Source organism: Candoia aspera, chromosome 2 (genome assembly GCF_035149785.1).
Source record: "Candoia aspera isolate rCanAsp1 chromosome 2, rCanAsp1.hap2, whole genome shotgun sequence".
Taxonomy (NCBI): Eukaryota; Metazoa; Chordata; class Lepidosauria; order Squamata; family Boidae; genus Candoia; species Candoia aspera.
Window position 1 is genome coordinate 250,481,281 of NC_086154.1, and position 18,646 is coordinate 250,499,926.

Consider the following 18,646-nt stretch of genomic DNA (forward strand, 5'->3'; position numbering starts at 1 on the left):
AACCCTCGCCTCCAAACCGATCCCGCCCCCACCCCAACATCGCAACCATCCTCTCCCAGCATCGGCAAGCGTCACACATCGGCCTGGGAAAGTAACCTTGAAAACATGTCATAACCCAAACACACATTCCTTCAGGGTAACGTAAAAATAACAACCTGGCAGGGCTGGAATTCCCCACCCCGCAGGCGATAGACACGCATCAGAAACATGACATGCGAAACGTTACGATGTATGCAAACCATTGGAACGATGAACATGACAAACTGTGATTTTAAAAATGAAAAATAGAAAAAAATATATGGAAGAGAAGCACTTGAAATTAAAAAATAACCTTAAAAAGAAACAGTCGAAAGATTACAATAATATCTTGTATTCCTTATATTATAGTAGTGAATTCATTGGTAAACTAGTGACTATTGATAAGTATAAAATATAAGATTTTTTTCCTTCTTAGTTTGTATCTTTAATTTGTATCTTTAATTTTTTTAAGTTTCTTTTTCTTTTTTTGGTAAGATTAAAGATTGTTTTGTTAGAAGAAATAAAAATATTAAATGAAAAAAAATGAAAAAGAAAAAAGAAACAGACCACATCACTTAAAGTACAAACTGTGTCAAATTCCATAACACTTTATTAAACTTTTTAACAGACTGGATCATTTTAGTACAATGCTTCATTTTGTCATATTGACCTTTTGCCATTAGGAAAACAAAAGGCAACCATTTCTTGTAAGAAAATAAAATGGAAAAAGATTATGATCTTCAATTAAAGAGATTTTCACTTTTTGGGGTACCAATATAGCCATATATTTAAACAGACTCCATTGATGAAAATGGACTTATCTACAAGGTTACATCCAACATCATGGATGTGAACTTTGGCTTATGCAGAAGACCTTCTTTTATTCTCTCCTCCACATGCTACTTGTGTGGTTCCAGATCTGATTTGAAAATCTTCCTCAACATTAGAGAACAGATTAGAAGGAACCGGAGGTGACAGAAGGAATTTACTCTCCCACTGGACAGCAATTTTGGATAAACCCAAGTGTGTCATTCCACTCATTTACTTACAAGTATTTATAGACACTGTATGACAAAGATTTCAAGGTACATGTATTACCATCTGACTGTTGGAACCACAAACACTTTGGCAAAAGCATTATTTCAGGTAGCTTCCCCTTTAAAAAGCAGTTGTACAATCCAAAAAGTCAGGACACGTGGCGAATTTTATCTGGAACGATTGCAACCGTTTACTGTTTGGAAGTGATCCTCTTTCAGACTGAGATATTGTTTCAAAACTTCAACACAGCAAGGTCACCGTCCAAAGGTTTCATGTGGATTCTAAAACAAAGACAGATATTGCCGTTCTTACTTTCTTGTTTCATCTAAATCCCAAGAGCAGGAGTTTCTTCAGAAAGAGAAATATTTCACTGACTGGGCTTGGGATATTATGTGCATTGAAAGAATTAAATGAAATTAAAATAAATCTGTAGAAAAGACCAGTTTAGGATTACAAACTGGAATAGTTTCAAAGAAGAAATGACACCGCAACATGTGAAAACGAATGTATGACTTGGTGCATGGATGTGAAGAGAGAACAGCCAAGTGATTTTGTTTAGCCTTTTTTCCCAATGTTTATATAATTGAAGCAAATGAATACAAACTGCACATTCAAGTGTACTAGTAGTGTTTTTCCTCTAAATAACGGTGGATTCCTTTTTCAAAATTCAGCCACAGGCTCAAACTGGCTTGGGAAGGGTCACATTCAATCAGCATTTGCCACTCCTGCTTTACAAAACTGTCTCCATCAGCAAAAGCTGGAAGAGAGATGAGTCCCATTCATGCTGCATCCATCACCTGCCCCTGCTCCAATCCTGCAGTGGCAAGGCACTGAATTATATCCTTGACCAGTCAATGAATGTGTAGTTTAACAACAGAAGGACTTATATCTATGGGATTCATTACCTCTTGTGGGTCTTGAAGCTAGGCCTTGGGCCTTCTGGACACATTGCACAAGTGAAGAGAGTATCTGTAGCTCAGGGTTGAACTGTGGAGTCCTTGGAGCTCTCTGAGCTTGGCTGTTCTCTTGCAGATGTTTCGTTACCCAACTAGGTAACATCATCAGTGCTAGTGAGTGTGGTGTTTGCTCCCTGTTTATGTACTGTTTATATACTTGTTTATAATTATATAATTATACTTATATAATCAAGGAACTACCAAGGAGAAAACCACACCACCACCAACACTGGCAGGGCAAGCTACTGTATGTACTGATCTGAATGGATGCATTGCAAGCCTTCCTAGGCCTATTAGGCTGTATATTAAAGAAGGTCACAAAACATCTGACACATCAGTTCATCCTTCCTCAATTCCTCTGGTTTTCTTAGTCAACAGTACCATAAATCAGGATAAGTTCAGGTGGCAATCTGACTTTCCTATATTTTCATTCCTTACCTACCCTAAGAGGGATACACTACTGACCCAAATGTTTGGGTCTGGCCCTTGGAATCCTTCCAAAATTGCCACCATATTTTAAATTTAAATATAACAGAAAGATTGGGAAATGCTCAAATACAGAGCAAGTAATTTTAATTGAAATTCACCTAATTACATTTTCAATTAAAATAAGTCTCCCCCCCACCCACCACCCACCCACCCCCACTTAATTTTTTGCCAAGTATGGCCATCACCCCTCCTAATTTGGATACACTGCAAGACAGGACCAGCACCTGATGGCACCATAAATTCAGAAAACATGCTACTTTCTCTATCCATTGCAGTACTATTATGCCCACATAACTGGCTAGTAGATTGCAACAAGAATTAGGGAGAATTTGCTTACCACCTTAAACTCTATTAACTGCATATCCACTTTATTTTTAAATTTGTTTAGATTCTCTGGGTTTGTATTTTGTTTTTAAGCATTGTCTTGTGTTTTTTTAAGAGCCTCCTTTTTAATAGCTAAATTAGGCTTAGGTTTTTGGTTGCAATGAGTTGCTGCACCCAATAAAATTTGACCAGTAATTAAGTCTTGTAGCAGTGGGAAGAACTGCTTACTAATTATATGAGATCATGCAGTCTTCAAATCAACTTTGTCCTAGAAAGTAGAAAAGAATGAAACTTCTATGGACATTCTCTAAATTTAGGAGGAAGCTTCACCTCTGGAAGAAGGTCAAGTCCCAAAAATATTCACTTTCTGCAGAAGATGAGCTGTTTTCTTAACCGTTTGGCATCTAAAGCACTGGCAGGCTAGATTCGTTTCTAAAGTGGTTAAATTCATTGATGTAAATATTGCCAAGAGGAAAAAGGCCAGTTAAGAGGAAATATTTGCATTCCATTTACTCTTCTAAAGTTTCATATCCTGGATACCCATGCACACAAATTGGTCAGACAATTAAATAAGTTGCTTTGAAGAGACATCCTATAATTAAGAATAAAACCCTGCAGGCAGGGTTGATAAAATTCTTGCCTAAAATCCTGGATAGCAGTTCGTGTTAGTGTTAGTTAGTTAGTTAGTTAGTTAGTGTTTACAAGATTTAATGGAGCAGTGGGCTGTTGTGCTACCATCTATGACTTTTGCATTTTAGAAGGATATCTGCTGAGAGGAAAGAGGTAGATGGTTCTTAGGCTCTCTGGAAAGCAACACAACCACATCTTGATCAAAACTGGGAATTTGTCATTTGAAACTTGACTCACTGTAGCTGAAGAACATAAAAAGTGATTTAAAAATCACCCATATGGGTAAATAGATGTTTCTGGTGAGATACTGGAAGCTGTGCCTACTTGTGATTTCAGGGCCTTGTATGACACAATAATAAATCATGACATTGTATTAGCTATCATTTCAACTTTGAGAGTTGGGTATTTCGTAGTTATACTTCCCTTTTAAATAGCAAAACAGGTATTTACCAATAGATGTCAGAAATGTAACAACTTGCCTTCAAAGTTTTTGCCAAATTTCCACTTACCTCAATATATAAGAAATAAATAAATAAATACTATATTTTGAATTGAATAGGATCAACAAAATCAATTTAAAAATTAAAACTCAGGACAGGAGAAGGTATACCTGATGCATACAGTACTCCTTTCTGTATAGAAATTTAAACTAGAATTTATCTCTTGTTGTATCAACCTCAGCCATGCTACAGAGAGAATGCTGGAAAACTGAATTTGTCCACAACATCCCCATGCATTTTCCCTTTTAATTTTTAACTTTAGTGTTCTTTCTAGAACTCCAGAGTAATGAAGATCTTTAAAGGAGGGGGGGAGGAGTACTTGAGATTTTAATCTCAGCAACTGCCCCTATTCTGTAAACGTTTATTGGTCTAGCTTGTTTTCATGTTACTTGTAGGAGACTAAAACAACAGAGAAGAGTACTGGGCTGTTCATGTTTCCATCAAAGCATAGAGATAAAGAAATCCAATCTTGTTCTTTCACAGGTTACAGTTCCAAGTGGCTTGCTTATCTGCAGATAGAATGCCAATAAACTACAGCTTTGGAGATGGACAGTCCTGGCGCCACACACGAGTGGAAAGGACAAACACACAAAACCAAATATCAGTCAGATCAGTTGCATATTGGATGCAGAGGAAAGGGCATAGGATGAAGAAATGCACAGATACTTTGCAGAGCAACATCCTCTACTAGTTGCCCAGTCAATGGTCTAAGACACAAGAAAAAGGGGGAAAAGCCAAGATGAAAGAAATACAGGTAGCCCTTGACTTACGACCATTCATTTAGTGACCGTTCAAAGTTATGATGGTGCTGGGAAAAGTGACTTATGATCAGTCCTCACACTTACGACTGTCACAGTGTCCCCACGATCATGTGGTCAAAATTCGGGTGCTTGGCAACCAGCATGTATTTACAATGGTGCAGTGCCCCAGGGTCACATGATTGCCATTTGCAACCTTCCCAGCCGGCTTCTGACAAGCAAAATCAATGGGAAACGGCTTTATTTGCTTAATGACTGAGGCAAAAAAATGTCGTAAAATCAGGTGCTGTCATGTGATGCCTTGCTTAACGAGCACACCACTTAATGACAAATTTTCTGGTCCCTATTGTGGTTGTAAATCGAAGACTACCTTAGAAGAAATACAACCAGAATGTTCCCTAGAGGCAAAGATAACTAGGCTTAGACTCTCATACTTTGGGAAAGTATGGGACATCGTCAGGAAAGACCGATTGCTTGGGAAGGACATCAAGTTTGGTAAAGTCGAGGGCCAGCAGAAAAGAGGAAGACCTTCAATGTGATGGATTGATACAATTACCGCAACAATGGATGCAAACATTGGAACAGTCAGGCATATGGCGCAAGTCCGAACAGCATTTCGTTCTGTTATACAGAGGGTCGCCATGAGTTGTAAACGACTCGACGGCAACTAACAACAGCAACAACCTGTAAGAAGAGCCTTCAAAACAATTCCCTGGAAAGAGTAGTTCCTGGTTTTCTGGGGCAGCTGCCTTGCTCACTCCGAGTTGTCTCCACGTTCCTAACTTTAGCTACTATTTTAAATGTCCACAATGTACCTGATAGAGTGTGGGTCTGGATTGCTCCAAGGGTGACTGGTATCAGTGCTGATACAGAAGATACAGAAGACCCACTGACTGAGACAACAGCACACCGGAGATTATTTAACTGGTTATTCCAAGCCTGGAGATAGTTTTGCTTCCCAACGCTATCACTCTTAAGGCCCATTTCCACCATGAGGTGCCTTTCTAACATTATCCTTTGGTAGTACAATGCCATTCCAGGTTGTTACCAAATCCCCAAAAGAGTTCTCATGACATGTGAAGATGGCTCCTTTTCACACAATAGCAGTTCGCTTTCTGGGAAGGAAAAGGGCTATCTTGTAGCTGCTTTTCTGTCTTAGGTGAAGCCTGTGATTGAACTAGGAGCCTATGCTAGATATGGGTGGGGGAGAAATCTAAGCTATGAAGAGATTGGAATTCACTTCTATACCCTCTCATTAGCACCTTCAGGGCCGAGATATGCTAAACATTTATTTCCAAAAATGCAAATAAATGATACCATTTGGGGAGGAGGATAGGAATTATGGTAGACCACCTGCTAGAAAGGTGCATTGGGACTTATGGCTCAATGTCAGAAGAGATGGAAAAACAAACATTTTTTTGGATTGGCTCAAAGTTAACTCAGCTGAATGTTTGTTCTCCCCTGCCAACCAAAATTCTGGCCTGCTTCTGTACTTATCAGTGTACTTTGACAGGCCAAAGTTTCAGAATTTGTTCAGAGAAACATCTGAAATGAACATCTGAAAATTCCAGAATTTGTTTATATATACAGGACATCTATAATTTCCAGGCAAATGACTGAAGATGGATCAGGAAGAGAATAATATAGCAATGCTGTAAAGCATAATAGTGTACAAACTTAAGATGCTGAATTTTCCCCAAATAATTATTTGTGAACTAGAAACAAGGTTGTCTATACTGACTTAAAAGACTTGAGGAAGATGTTGAAAACAAAAGAAGGAGCTAGAAGTGCAAATGACTGCACACCACCTCACTGCTTGAGGGTAGTTGAGTTTGAAGACTGACACTTGGAGCGGCTGTTTGCTTGGTGAATCCAACCGTTTCAGAATTCCTTCCCTGTCCAATTATTATGGCAGCTCCATCAAGATTCACCCCACCTTTGTCTTTCATTTCATCCCAGAGCAGCTACATTTTGCCTTTACACCATCTCCAACCTCTATTTAGGGGGGGGGGTTGTGTATTTTTGTGTTTTTGTTTGCCGTTTCATCTGGAAAAAGGGATAGGAATATTTGTGTGTGTTTCTGTAAGGAAGGTTTAAGAACAGAGAATGGTCAGTCTCATATATAGATATGAGATCACTGGTGCCTTATTTTATAGGAAACTAAATTTGATCAGGAGTTATAAATTCAATGACTATTAATCTATCTTGTTGCCCTTGCCCTGCCCTTCTTTGGCTCCTAGCAGGAGCACACAGTCACACAAACACACACACAAATGTTATGGGCACATATTTATTCAGGGGACAAATTTATTTTTGCTGAAGTTGGCAAGCCTAGTTGACAAAGAGGGAAGCTGGGCCTTGCACAGGACTTTTGTCTGGGGTTATAATTCACATCTACTCTTCCTTTTTTGTGGAATGGATCATTTAAATTTAGGGTCTTCTTCCTTTCAGGTAAGTATGAGAATAAAGGCACAATAATGGTCTGAAAGGGACAAAAGAGCAAAACTAATGGAAGATTATAGAGAATATGTCTATTTGGGCTGCCATAGAGTGGAGATGCTACTTCATATCTTTGTACATTCACAAAAAGTATGATATAAAGACTTCAGACATTTCAGAAAAATAGGTCAGTCTTTAGAACTCAATTTTGTGACTCCAGAGTTGAACAACCAAGATAGTCTTCTCCAACATGGCATTATTGCCACCCTCAGCCATCTTGCCTATTGCTAAAGCAAGACCAAAGCAAAGATTTGTTCATCTGAAGTCCTATGCCAGGCCTCATCAAGCCAAAGGCAAGTCAAGATTTCTGTTTCAATGAGTTTTTTCCTTTGGGCAATTACTTCCATTCTGCTCCTCCACCCCCCAACAATGTTCTCCATTAATTTCAGACCCTAACTCAGAGCTGAGCTGAAATATAGCTTTATGTCTACACAGACAGACAGACACACACAGATGGAATGTGTTCCTGAAGGAGGGGGTGATGTGGTGGAATTCCACGCTGCTGCCCTTGATTCCCAGGAAGGAGGGAACACGTTCCAAGCTGATAAGAGGACTTGCAGTCTACAGAGACTTGGCAAGGGGGTCAGAGAGACACAGGGTAGCCCCGCCCCAGACTGTCCTAGGTTATTTTCCCATAGGTTAGTTAGGATAGCTTTAGTCAGGCAAGATTCTGTCTATACGGTGAGAACAATAAAGAACTCGAGTGCAGAATACATTGACTCAGTGTCGTTCTTGGTCCAGTCCTGACATACACAGAGCAACTCTTTTTGTCGATGGGGCCAATCATTGCCCCATTCCTTAGGCTACAGACCTCTTACGGATTTCAGGGGCTCTGCACCACAGGTCACCGGATGTGAGACCCTATTCCTTAAACTGAGCTCTAGGATCAGTTGGGACTGTTGCTGCTGTACCAGCCTCTCTGCTTGAGCTCCTTGACACCATTTATGGGCTGGCAGTGGAGTTCCCCAGACTTATGGTCTTGGGGGACTTCAATCTGTCTTCTCTAGGAGTGGAGACTGAGGTGGCTCTGGAGTTCATGGCCACTATGACAGCTAAGGGCCTATCCCAGATCATCCAGAGCCTGACACAGGACAGTATTCACACACAGGATCTGGTGCTCCTGTCAGAGCAGTGGCTATGTGATCTGAAATTGGGGGAGTTCTTGGTGTCTCCCTTGTCATGGACAATTCACGCCCTGATTACCTTGGGGTTCTCTAGCATCACTATCCACTGCATGGAGGCTAGACACATTAGATTAGTCCGTCCCAGATTGATGGACCCAGATGGGTTTCAGAGGGAGCTGGAGGCTGTTCCTGCTGGTTGCTGCATAGTCCATCTGAAGCCTTGGAATAAGTGGGCAGATGAGGCTTTGGATCAGATCATGCCAATGCAACCTCTCCCTTCTCAGGGATCCTGACACTCTCCATGGTTTACAGAGGAGTTGCGGGAGATGAAATGGGAGAAGAGACATTTAGAGCGTTGCTGGCACTCAACCAGGGATGAACTTGACCAAACAAGAATTAGAGCCAGTATTAAGGCCTACCTTGTGGTGGTAAGGATGATGAAGCATTAGTACTTCTCCACTCTTATTGTGTCCACAGATAGCTGTCCCATGGTCCTGTTTTGGGTTACACAAGCCTCTTGGATGGGGAAGGGGCTTGAAGAACCTCTTGCAGGGATGTGGGGAGGAATTTGTTCAGCATCTGTCAGACAAGTCATTCAGGTTCGCTCAGAATTGGACGCTGGCCTTGTTGCAGGTCTGGAGGAGATGCCTGGGGAGAAGTCTTGCCCAGTTATCTGGGAATGGTTTGAACCTGTTGGGCCTGAGTGAGTGGACAGGTCCTTAGGACTGTGTCTACCTGCTCTTTAGATCCATGGCCCTCCTGGCTTAATAAAATGGCCCAGGGAGTATTGTGTACATGGGTGCTAGCAGTGGTTAATTCTTCTTTGAGTGAGGGGGTTGTTCCTTTACATCTTAAGTTCCTTTACCTTGGTTATCCCCCTCCTCAAGAAGCCATTGCTGGACCCTATACTGGACAAGTTTTGTCCAGTATCTAACCTCACCTTTTGGGGGAAGGTGGTTAAAAAGGTGGTTGCACAGCAGCTTCAGAGGACCTTGGAAGAAGTGAATTATCTGGATCTCTTTCAGTTGGGATTCAGAGCCAAATATGGGATTGAAATGGCATTGGTTATGCTTTTGGATGTCCTCTGGTAAGGGCAAGATGGAGGTTGTGCATCCATCCTTGCCCTACTTGACCTTGTGGCAGCTTTCGATACCATCAACCATAGTATCCTTCTGGATCAGGTCAGAGGATTGGAGGTTGGTGCATGGTGTTTCTCCAGGGTTGATTCTATTCGGTGGTGATTGGGGAGGACAGGTTCCACCCTCGGCCCCTACTATGTGGAGTGCCTCAGGGTTCGGTGCTCTTTCCTCTTCTATTCAACATCTACATGAGGCTGCTGGGTGAGTTCATCCATCACTGTGGGGTGAGGTATCATCAGTACACTGATGATGCTCAATTATGTATCTTTGCCCCTGGTGAACTAAGTGATGCCGTAAATGTCTATCCTGGTGCCTGGAGGCTGTGAGGGTCTGGATGGGGAACAACAGGTTTCAGCTGAACTCTGGCAAGACTGAGTGGCTTTGGGTATTGGAGCCTGCTGGGTCTAGGGCTATGCCACCTTTGGTGCTGGATGGGGTTGCACTACCCCAAACAGACCCTGTGTGCAATCTGGAGGTCCTCCTGGACTCACAACTCCTGCTGAAAGAGCAGGAGGCAGTTGTGGCCAGGAGGGCCTGTGCATAGCTTTGTGCTGAGCCCCTGTTGCACCTATTCCTAGATCAGGGGCTCTGCTCAGTCACTCACGCCCTAGTCACCTCCTGATTGTCATGTGCTCTACATGGGGCTGCCCTTGAAGAATATCTGGAAGCTTCAGCTGGTGCAGAATGCAGTGGCATGGGCAGTTATGCATGCTTCTAGAACAGCGTGTTACACCTCTGCTCCAAGAACTGTGTTGCTTGCCAGTTTGCTTCTGGGTCCAATTCAAGGTGTTGTTTTTGAATTTTAAAGCCCTTCATGCATGGGGCCGGATTATCTGAGGGACCGCCTCTCCGATTATATCTGCGTGTCCCATCAGATCTGGCAGATAAGGCATCCTGCCCATCTGCTAGGCAACTACACTTGGCAGGTCCCAGGAGGCAGGCCGCCTCTGCCGTGGCGCCTGCCTTATGGAACGTTCTCCCCCCATGAAGTGAGATTAGCTTCATCAGTTAATGTTCCCGAAGTCCCTCAAGATCTGGCTTTGTCATCAGCCTGGGGGTCCCAGAGGACCAGTTAAACCCTGAGATGGCTCTATGGTTAACTTTGACTCTCTCTTGTACTTTGTGGTTTTTATATTTTAATAATGACTATTTATATATATTTATTGTTTTAATTAATTGTTGCATGCTGCCCAGAGTCACTTTTTATGAGGTGGGCAGCTATATAAATTTGACAAATAAATCTCTACCTGAAGAATCCAGAATTTGGGAATACAATATCCCAACATGGGAGAGCTTATCTACCTGTATTTCCAGAAGCAATGCATAGACTCCCAAAGCAAAAAATGTGTACCATTTCAGGCTCAAGGTCCATAATAGACTTTTAACAATGTGCAGAAGCAGTATTTCTCAACCTTGGCAACTTTAAGACATGTGGACTTTCAACTCCCAGAATTCCCTGGCCAGCCTGGCTGGGGAATTCTGGGAGTTGAAGTCCACACATCTTAAAGTTGCCAAGGTTGAGAAACACTGTGCTGAAGGTTTATACTCCCAGAAAAAGTGGGTGAGGTCCAAACAAAAACTGACTTGAATTCATTTCACTGGCATTTATATTTGAAGCAGTTAATACCTTTACATGAGGGAGTAATTGCATTTAATACTTCCCCTCTTCTGTGCCATTAAAAATTACAATTGTTAAGAGTTTCTGGACTTCTCAGGTTATGCAACTCCGTATTTGTCTTATTTCACAATAAATGTCCATAGTAGTTTTCTGCCTGGCCCTTCTTTCCACCCTCCTTGTCCTCCATTGTGTTTTTGAGGCTGTCAATAAATACAAGAGATTTAGACCTTATTCAGCATGCTTCTTTGATCCTGTCTGCTGCCTTCGAAACAACCTATAAGGAACCGGGCTGTCAGAACTGTGGCAGATGAGGATAAGAGGGAAGAAATACGTAAGCAAGATTTGACCCAATTGGCAATGTGATTGCTCAACTTTTCCCCCCCAGTGAATTGGGTTGTTTTTTTCAAAGAATACACTCATCTGAGCTTTCCACTACCTTACTAAACATTTACTGACCCTTTTTCCATGTTACAAAATTGGTCCTGTTAAGTCTGTGTAAGGTGACTAGCCTTTTTTATAAAGCCTCTCATTGAAAAACTAACACCAGAATAACTTTCACATTGTCAGGGCAGGGCAAAGAAACGGCTTTCCATCCAGCCAGGACACCATGGCAGTCTTTAATAGCACACTACTATCCTATTTATTTTTAATTATTACTTCTTTAAAATGTTTTATCCCATCCTTCTACTTAAACAATAGTCAGAAATGTTGTTTTAATCCTCACAAACTACTGTGACATCCTTTTTTCTCATCTCCATTTTCACTAAGTTTTTTAGTCAATAATCCTATATTTCAGCCTTTCTGATCTGGCTGACCATGCTGCCTCAGAGTTCTGGGAGTTGTAGTCCCAATCTGGAAGACACCTTCTTGGAAACCTGTTGTAGCCATTTACCTGGGACTAAGCCCAGCTGAACTCCATGGGTCTTATTTCTGAGAGCATGTGCCAGAATATATTGTCAGCACAGGTGGGAGAACCATATATTGAGAAATGAAGGTGGGCTGAATGAATACAGAGCCAGAGTAGACTGTCATTAAATATTTTCAAAATGTCCAGGTAAGTTGAAAGAACAGGAAGGAAAAAGATGCTGTATTCTACCATGGATATCCAGTAAAATCAGTTAGTCTTGCATCTACAGCATGACAACATCTGAAAGGTATACAGAGCTTAAAAGAAATCCAATTAATTAGCTTGTCTTCAGCTTTGAGCCAGAAGGTCCTTCTAATCTAAATTGGGTTGTACGAACACTTTAGAGACAGAAAACAAATCAAGAGGGAAGGAAAAGGGGAAACACCAATAAGAACCTTGTTTTGTGGAAATACCTACATGTAATTACTCAATGGCATTATGTTCAGCAAACAATACATTTTAGGTAGTGAGTACATTTCTAATTTTCAGATGGTGCTGAAGGTGGGTACTCACAAAATAGTTTCCACAGGGCAGGTCTGTGCTTTAACAAAATGGCTGCCATGGAGGATATAATTTTCCTCCAACTTGTTTTGCCTTTGAAGATGCTTTCTGCAACTCCTTGCTTTCTTTAAGTGTACCTCCCTCTCAACCCACAGATAAGTCACAGTGTATCTACCCAGCAGTTCTTATTTTATAAGAATGACTGTGAAGCCTATATGGTGACCCGTTATATCGTTGGGGGCAGAGAGCAATGTCAAAGACTGGTCCTTTGCTTAGCTGAATGCCAACATGTCCATTAATCTATTTTTTTATTAAAAGCCATATTTAGAAAAACCAAAACTTGGGTGTCAAGGGAGATGTTTGCAGACTGTCTAGCATCACCCTAGTAGTCTACTTAAGTCAGCAGCCTTCGTTGAATTGTTACCCATTGGCTGATTTTAGATTTGAGGGCAAAGACAAGCAAAGCCGCCCTGAATCAGCTTTGTGATTTATCAAATATGTTCTGTGATGAGTCCTCTTCCAGTGGATTAGAGAAACTGTTTGTTCTTTCCCTCTTAAACTATTACATAACATTTACAAGACAAGCATTATCATTTATTCATGCAACATGTCATACGTTATAAAAGTGGCTAGATAACTGCATTTATTAAATAAATTTTGGTGGGGGTGGAGCCCAACACCACAAAATACAACTATTATCTCTAAGTTCAGCTCTCTCTAGCTTTTTCTGTACTTTGTCAGCCATTGCCAGGTTTCACAACTGAAAGATATTGCACCAAAATGACATGGGCAAGGAGAAGGCATACTATCACATTAATATTTATGATTAAAAAAAAAAGATCTCCATGTGGTACATAAAGTGCTTCTAGAATTGGTGCAATCAAAAATAAAGGGGGAAAATCCTTCTCATTTAGATACTAACAAATGCATACAAACAGAAAAGTACTTTTTACAGCCTCGAAATCAAGCAAGATCAGGATTCATTCAAAATGCCTCCACTTTGCAAGAGGAGAGAATTAGTAAAACAGTCACTATACAACAAACAATCAGACATTTCCCCACCCCCCCCATGACAACAGTGCCCAAACCCATCACCAAAAATGCTATAATACATATAAATACTATTAAGAAATAGGGAGGGAATTTCCTTATTGGAGGAGAAATTTGGCATGCTGGAATATGTTATGATCTTCCTGTAAATATTCTGATGATTTGTAGAAATATTGTCTCCACCCCATCACAAATTTTGCTTTCCTTGCTCTCTGGAAACCGCAATGCACACATCTAAAAAGGCATTGGGAACTTTGGGGTATTATTTCCAATTGCAGAAAATACCTTACAAAAAAATTACTAATTCTAAAAGACCAGAGGTGCATGATGCTAAAAACAAAAAGCATATTTGGGGGGAACAGAATGCTTCTGGCATACAGTCTAGACAAATTAAGAGGAAACAAAGTGAGTTCATTCTTCCAGTACATTATTGTTTTTTAATTGCAGGGAAATAAAACTTGAAAATCATTGTTCCAAAGTAAACGTGAACTGTAATACTATACCTGTAAAATGATTAATTCCATTCATTGCCATTAGAAAGTATGTAAAACATTTATTAAGGGCTTTTGCCTACAGAGGCACAACATAAATAGACAAGTCCTGCTGAAATGTCATTAGAGAATACATCAACCAGTTGGTAAATTTGTTGTGGAAATTTCAGAAATGCTATCCACAAGTGAAAGAAAGTTATTTCCCATTGCTGGATTTAGACATCGGCACTGGACAGAAGCTCCTTGCTCCATGAACCATCCACGGTGCAATTGTTCTGCTCCATCTCCTGCAAAGGTCTGCCTGGCAAATCAAAAAGTGCTTCCAGAACTTGCTCCGAGAACCGAATCTTTGTTTTAATAATAATAATATAACAATCATAATAACAATCATAATAAGCAGGAGCAGCCACCAACTTAATCCACTCCTTCAAATCCTTGAGCATTTTCAACGGCCATAAGGAGCTTCTCTCGCAGTTCTTCAAAGGATTCATACGGAGGTAAGTCAAGGCGATTAAAGCTGCAATGGAAGGGGTGGGGGGAAAAGGAGCAAAGGCAGGTTTGCATTCATTTCAGATCAGTATCTGTTTTTCAGAGTGTGAAGGGACTCATTGCGTTTCTGGGCAATTTCACCTTAATTGTTTGTTGTTGTTGTTGTTGTTTTGGAAAGGAACCTGTCTGAGAGGTGACCAAGGAGCAAAATTCCTAGCAGGACCTTGAGGCAGGACCTGGTCAGTTTGGATTCTGCAGTGTAGGGGAGATGTGTATGACTGTGAGCTCAGAGGCTGAAAAACATGAAAACCTAAGGTTTGCAGTATTACTTCTGGCCAATTGACAGACTAAATCTGAGTCCATATGTGGACTTGTAAGGAACTGAAATGGAAGAAAAAGGGTTAAGCTCTCACAGCTTGATTAGATTCCTTGGGTGGACTTCTGTGGGTGACATGCCACAGTGGTAGCCAATGGTGGCTTTGAATTTTTCCCCATTAAATCCCCCTTTTTTTGCCGCTGGCCCTCTCGCTCTATGCCATTTCCCAGTCTATCCAGAAATATCTCCCAACCCTGAGATGTAACTTTTCAACCAGCACAGGAAGACACTTTCTGCTCCTATAAAGCCACTGCTAGATACATTGCTAGATACTAGAACTGTATTTGCCCATGTTAGCAGCGTGCTAGACAAAGCTAGAAGAAATGCGTTAAAGGCAAAAATTGAATTTTCATTTAAATCTAGCTTAAATAGAATTAATATTAGTCCTCATTTATTTAATAATACCACCATGACCCAGTTATATTAAAAAGTACACTTTGATGCAACTATGGGACCTACACCCAAGGTTTCTGGAAATCATCCTAGATTTCTGGAACAATGAAAAGTAACCATCTTTCCAATTTAAGTTTAATAAAAACTCCTTTCCTCCCAAATCACTGTGCCATGGGTAGACAACGAGTTGCTCTCTGGATCTCCTGAACTTCAATATCCATTATCCCTAACTGCAAGTCCAATGGAGAGGATTTCTGGGAGTTGTATTCCAAATTTTAAGGATGGCACCTTTCATCCCTGCAGAATGTCACTGCAGGTGCAAACTAGCTATGTTCTGCAGCTGATTAGCCTCATGGCAGCAACAGAAGCAGAAATGCTTGAGCAGCTGGCTGCCATGAGGCTATCCTTACTAGGTATTTCAAAAGGCAAGGAGCAGTCTGTGCCTAAGGAGAATTGCTTCTGAAATATCCTTTGTTTCCTTGAAGGGCACATACTTCAATACTGGGGTGGGGAGGCTGGGGGGGAAGAAAGACAAGTTTTCTTGACTTGGAGACACCTTTCAGATAATTTCATCTACGCATGAAAATATCTCAGTGGACCTGCTGAAAAATACACTTTCTTCAATATGTAGCTCAACAAGATCTCAGCAGCTGCAGCCTCTTACAATGAGATGTCTTCAGTCTATGTATTTTTCATTCACATGTTTCCCACAAAGTTTTCTCCCTCTCCCCCTGCACCCCACGCCAATTTTCCAGGGAAGAAGTAGATCTCTGCTCTCTCAGATCTTTCTCCCCACCTTCCTTTTTCCCTCAATTTATTCATTTTTTTATAATGAAGGAAAGGCAAGGGTACTTATTTGATCCTACTTTTAAGGCAGTGCACTGAGAAATGCTTAAAGCTCTTATCAAACTTGACTTCTTTCTCTAAGCATTTTTATTTTCAAGAGTTTTGGTAGACCGTCTTAGGATTAACATTAACAAATATTTCTCCCTTTCACAAATTAGCCTGGAAATATGACATAAGGGTTGTCTGGAAACTTGCAGCTTGAAAGCTTCAGGACTGGCATGTGAGAGATGATCAGGTTCCCTTACATAAGTACCCACGATATATTAAAAAGGGGGATTGCCCAGACTATACATTGCCCGATATACATTCGTAAGGTGAAAGAACCATAAGGAGGGATTCTTTAACAATTGATCTTTTGGAGCTCAGAGTACTATGCTGTTGTCTCCCCTTCCATTTCAAGACTGGCCAGCTGGGGGAAAAATTCGTATAGATAAAAAGAAGAGGCAAAAAAGATCACCAATCCCCACAGATCCTTTTAAGGAATTTCAGTAGTATGAAAATGAGATCCTTTATTGCTGCCTTCAGAATAATTAAAAAAAATAGCAAGGGGGGATTTATAGATGCAGTTGGGGTAAATGTAGACTCTCTAGTGCTCCATTCCTCAATGGAAGTGGATCAGGATACGCAGAGCATTTTTGAACTACATTTTGATCGATTAAACTGCAAATTCCAATCCAATCTGCAGAAAACCACATATCATTAAGAAACAGTAGAAACTGACTCACAGAAATATTTTAGATCTTTGTTGCCCAAGATCTTTTACCCCACAAGATAGGGTTTTATACAGTGGAAAGAAGCTTTATTCAGACAGATTTCAAAAGTAGATGTACAAACAACATCAGGATTTTTCAGTGTGCCTAGTTTGTTCTGCCACGAATATATAAGGAATTCCTCAGATAGACATTTACAGTGGCACATGCTGTTCTCTTATGATACAACTTGCTATTTCAAATCAATCTTGGCAAGCCTAATTCAAGCTGAATACAGATTTTACAACAGCGTTAAGAGCAAGAACATTTTAATCACTTCTTTTGGCATCTATAAATACACCCATCTAATATATGAAAGTTAATGTGGAAGGTTTACATTGGGAAAAACTCTCATCATACTCAGCTGAAAGTACATTCCTTGGAGATTTCTAGAAAAATGTCAAATTTAATTACTGCAAATATCATGCTTGATGTTTTATTACTCACCATGTGTGAGCTCTGGGTAACTTATCAGGGCTTCCCCATTGCTCTATTGTAAACAGCTGAGGACCATTTGAACCTGGTTCAAGAGAAGCACAGAAATGGATCAGATGGTCATAAGATCAGATTTGTAACCACTGCAGCTTGTCTACCTCTTTGACTTCAGCTCTGCTTTCCAACCAAGTTAGCAGGAGTTTTAGCAGTTCCAATATGCCTAGAGGGGAGAGGTTGGGGAAGGTTATTCTAACTTAGCTTAGATCCCTAAGGAAGAGTGGCTCCACCTGGAAATGTATCTAACACTCAAATATGTCTAAGAATGTGTCTGCTAGGAGTGAATAAAATACTTTCCCTATTAATGAGTTGAACAGTGATGAGGAAGCCAGAAGAATTAACTAGGTCGAAAGGATCAGGATGCTTGGAACAAGATTGTGAATATGCCCAAGAGTGAACTGAACCTAAAACTTTTGAGTCAGTAGCATTTAAAGTAGAAGAAAACACCACATGGCCAAGATGCTTCTGAAAGATTCATCCTATCTATACCATGATCAAGCCATACTGTGTGTTATGGGTTGAGAACAAATGAACAAATGAATGAATGAGCATCCATCCATCCATCTGGCTCTGTAGACATTCAGCGCATTTAAAGCAAAATTCTTTGTATGCTGAATGCCTAAATTCCAATCTTTAGCAATTTCCATTGAAAAAAGGATTTGATAACAAAGCTGGAAAGTTCATTATCTGGAATTTTGGCAAGTAGGAGGAAGTACTCTTACTAGAAACAGTAATAATAATTTGATACTGTAACGTTGCTTTATAACTTTCACAGAGTTCTCTTCCTTATTTCTCCAATTAATTGTTAAACCTTAGCACCAGGGTGGCTCCAAAGCAAATATGCTACCAAACATACGCAGTGGTGCAAGCAGTAATGGGTACTTCCTGGTTTGCCCATGTGTTACTGCTGCTACACAAGGTGCATTGGTTGCCAGTAAGCTTCTGGGTGCAATTCAAGGTACTGGTCGCCACCCATAAGGCCCTTCATGGCACAGGGCCTGGTTATCTGAGGAACCACCTATCTCCAATTGTTTCTACCTGCCCAGTATGTTCAGGCAAAGTGGGTGTGCTCTAGGTCCCATCCATCATGTGGGATTGAGGAAGTCTGCCTTCTCTGTCATAGCCCTTGCATTCTGGAAGAGCATCCCCACCGAGGCACCAACAGTGCCCTCTCTCCTGGGTTACAGAAAGCCCTTAAGGCCTGGTTGTGTCCTCAGGCCTGGGAGTAAAGTGGTTGTTGTCTACTGGTGGTCCTCCAT

At 40.8% G+C, this 18,646-nt stretch overlaps 1 protein-coding gene across 2 annotated transcripts in view; it reads right to left on the reverse strand.

Moving 5' to 3' along the window:
• Positions 1 to 13,961: 13,961 nt before the first annotated feature.
• Positions 13,962 to 18,646, reverse strand: part of NEDD4L (NEDD4 like E3 ubiquitin protein ligase) — a 284,464-nt gene continuing 279,779 nt past the window's right edge. For both annotated transcript variants that reach the window (XM_063295785.1, XM_063295784.1), the window contains 2 exons: positions 17,343 to 17,415; positions 13,962 to 14,559 (listed from right to left, as the gene is read on the reverse strand). In XM_063295785.1, coding sequence (XP_063151855.1) covers positions 14,457 to 14,559; positions 17,343 to 17,415 — 176 coding nt within the window. In that variant the 3' untranslated portion in view covers positions 13,962 to 14,456. The remainder of the gene's footprint in view (positions 14,560 to 17,342; positions 17,416 to 18,646) is intronic.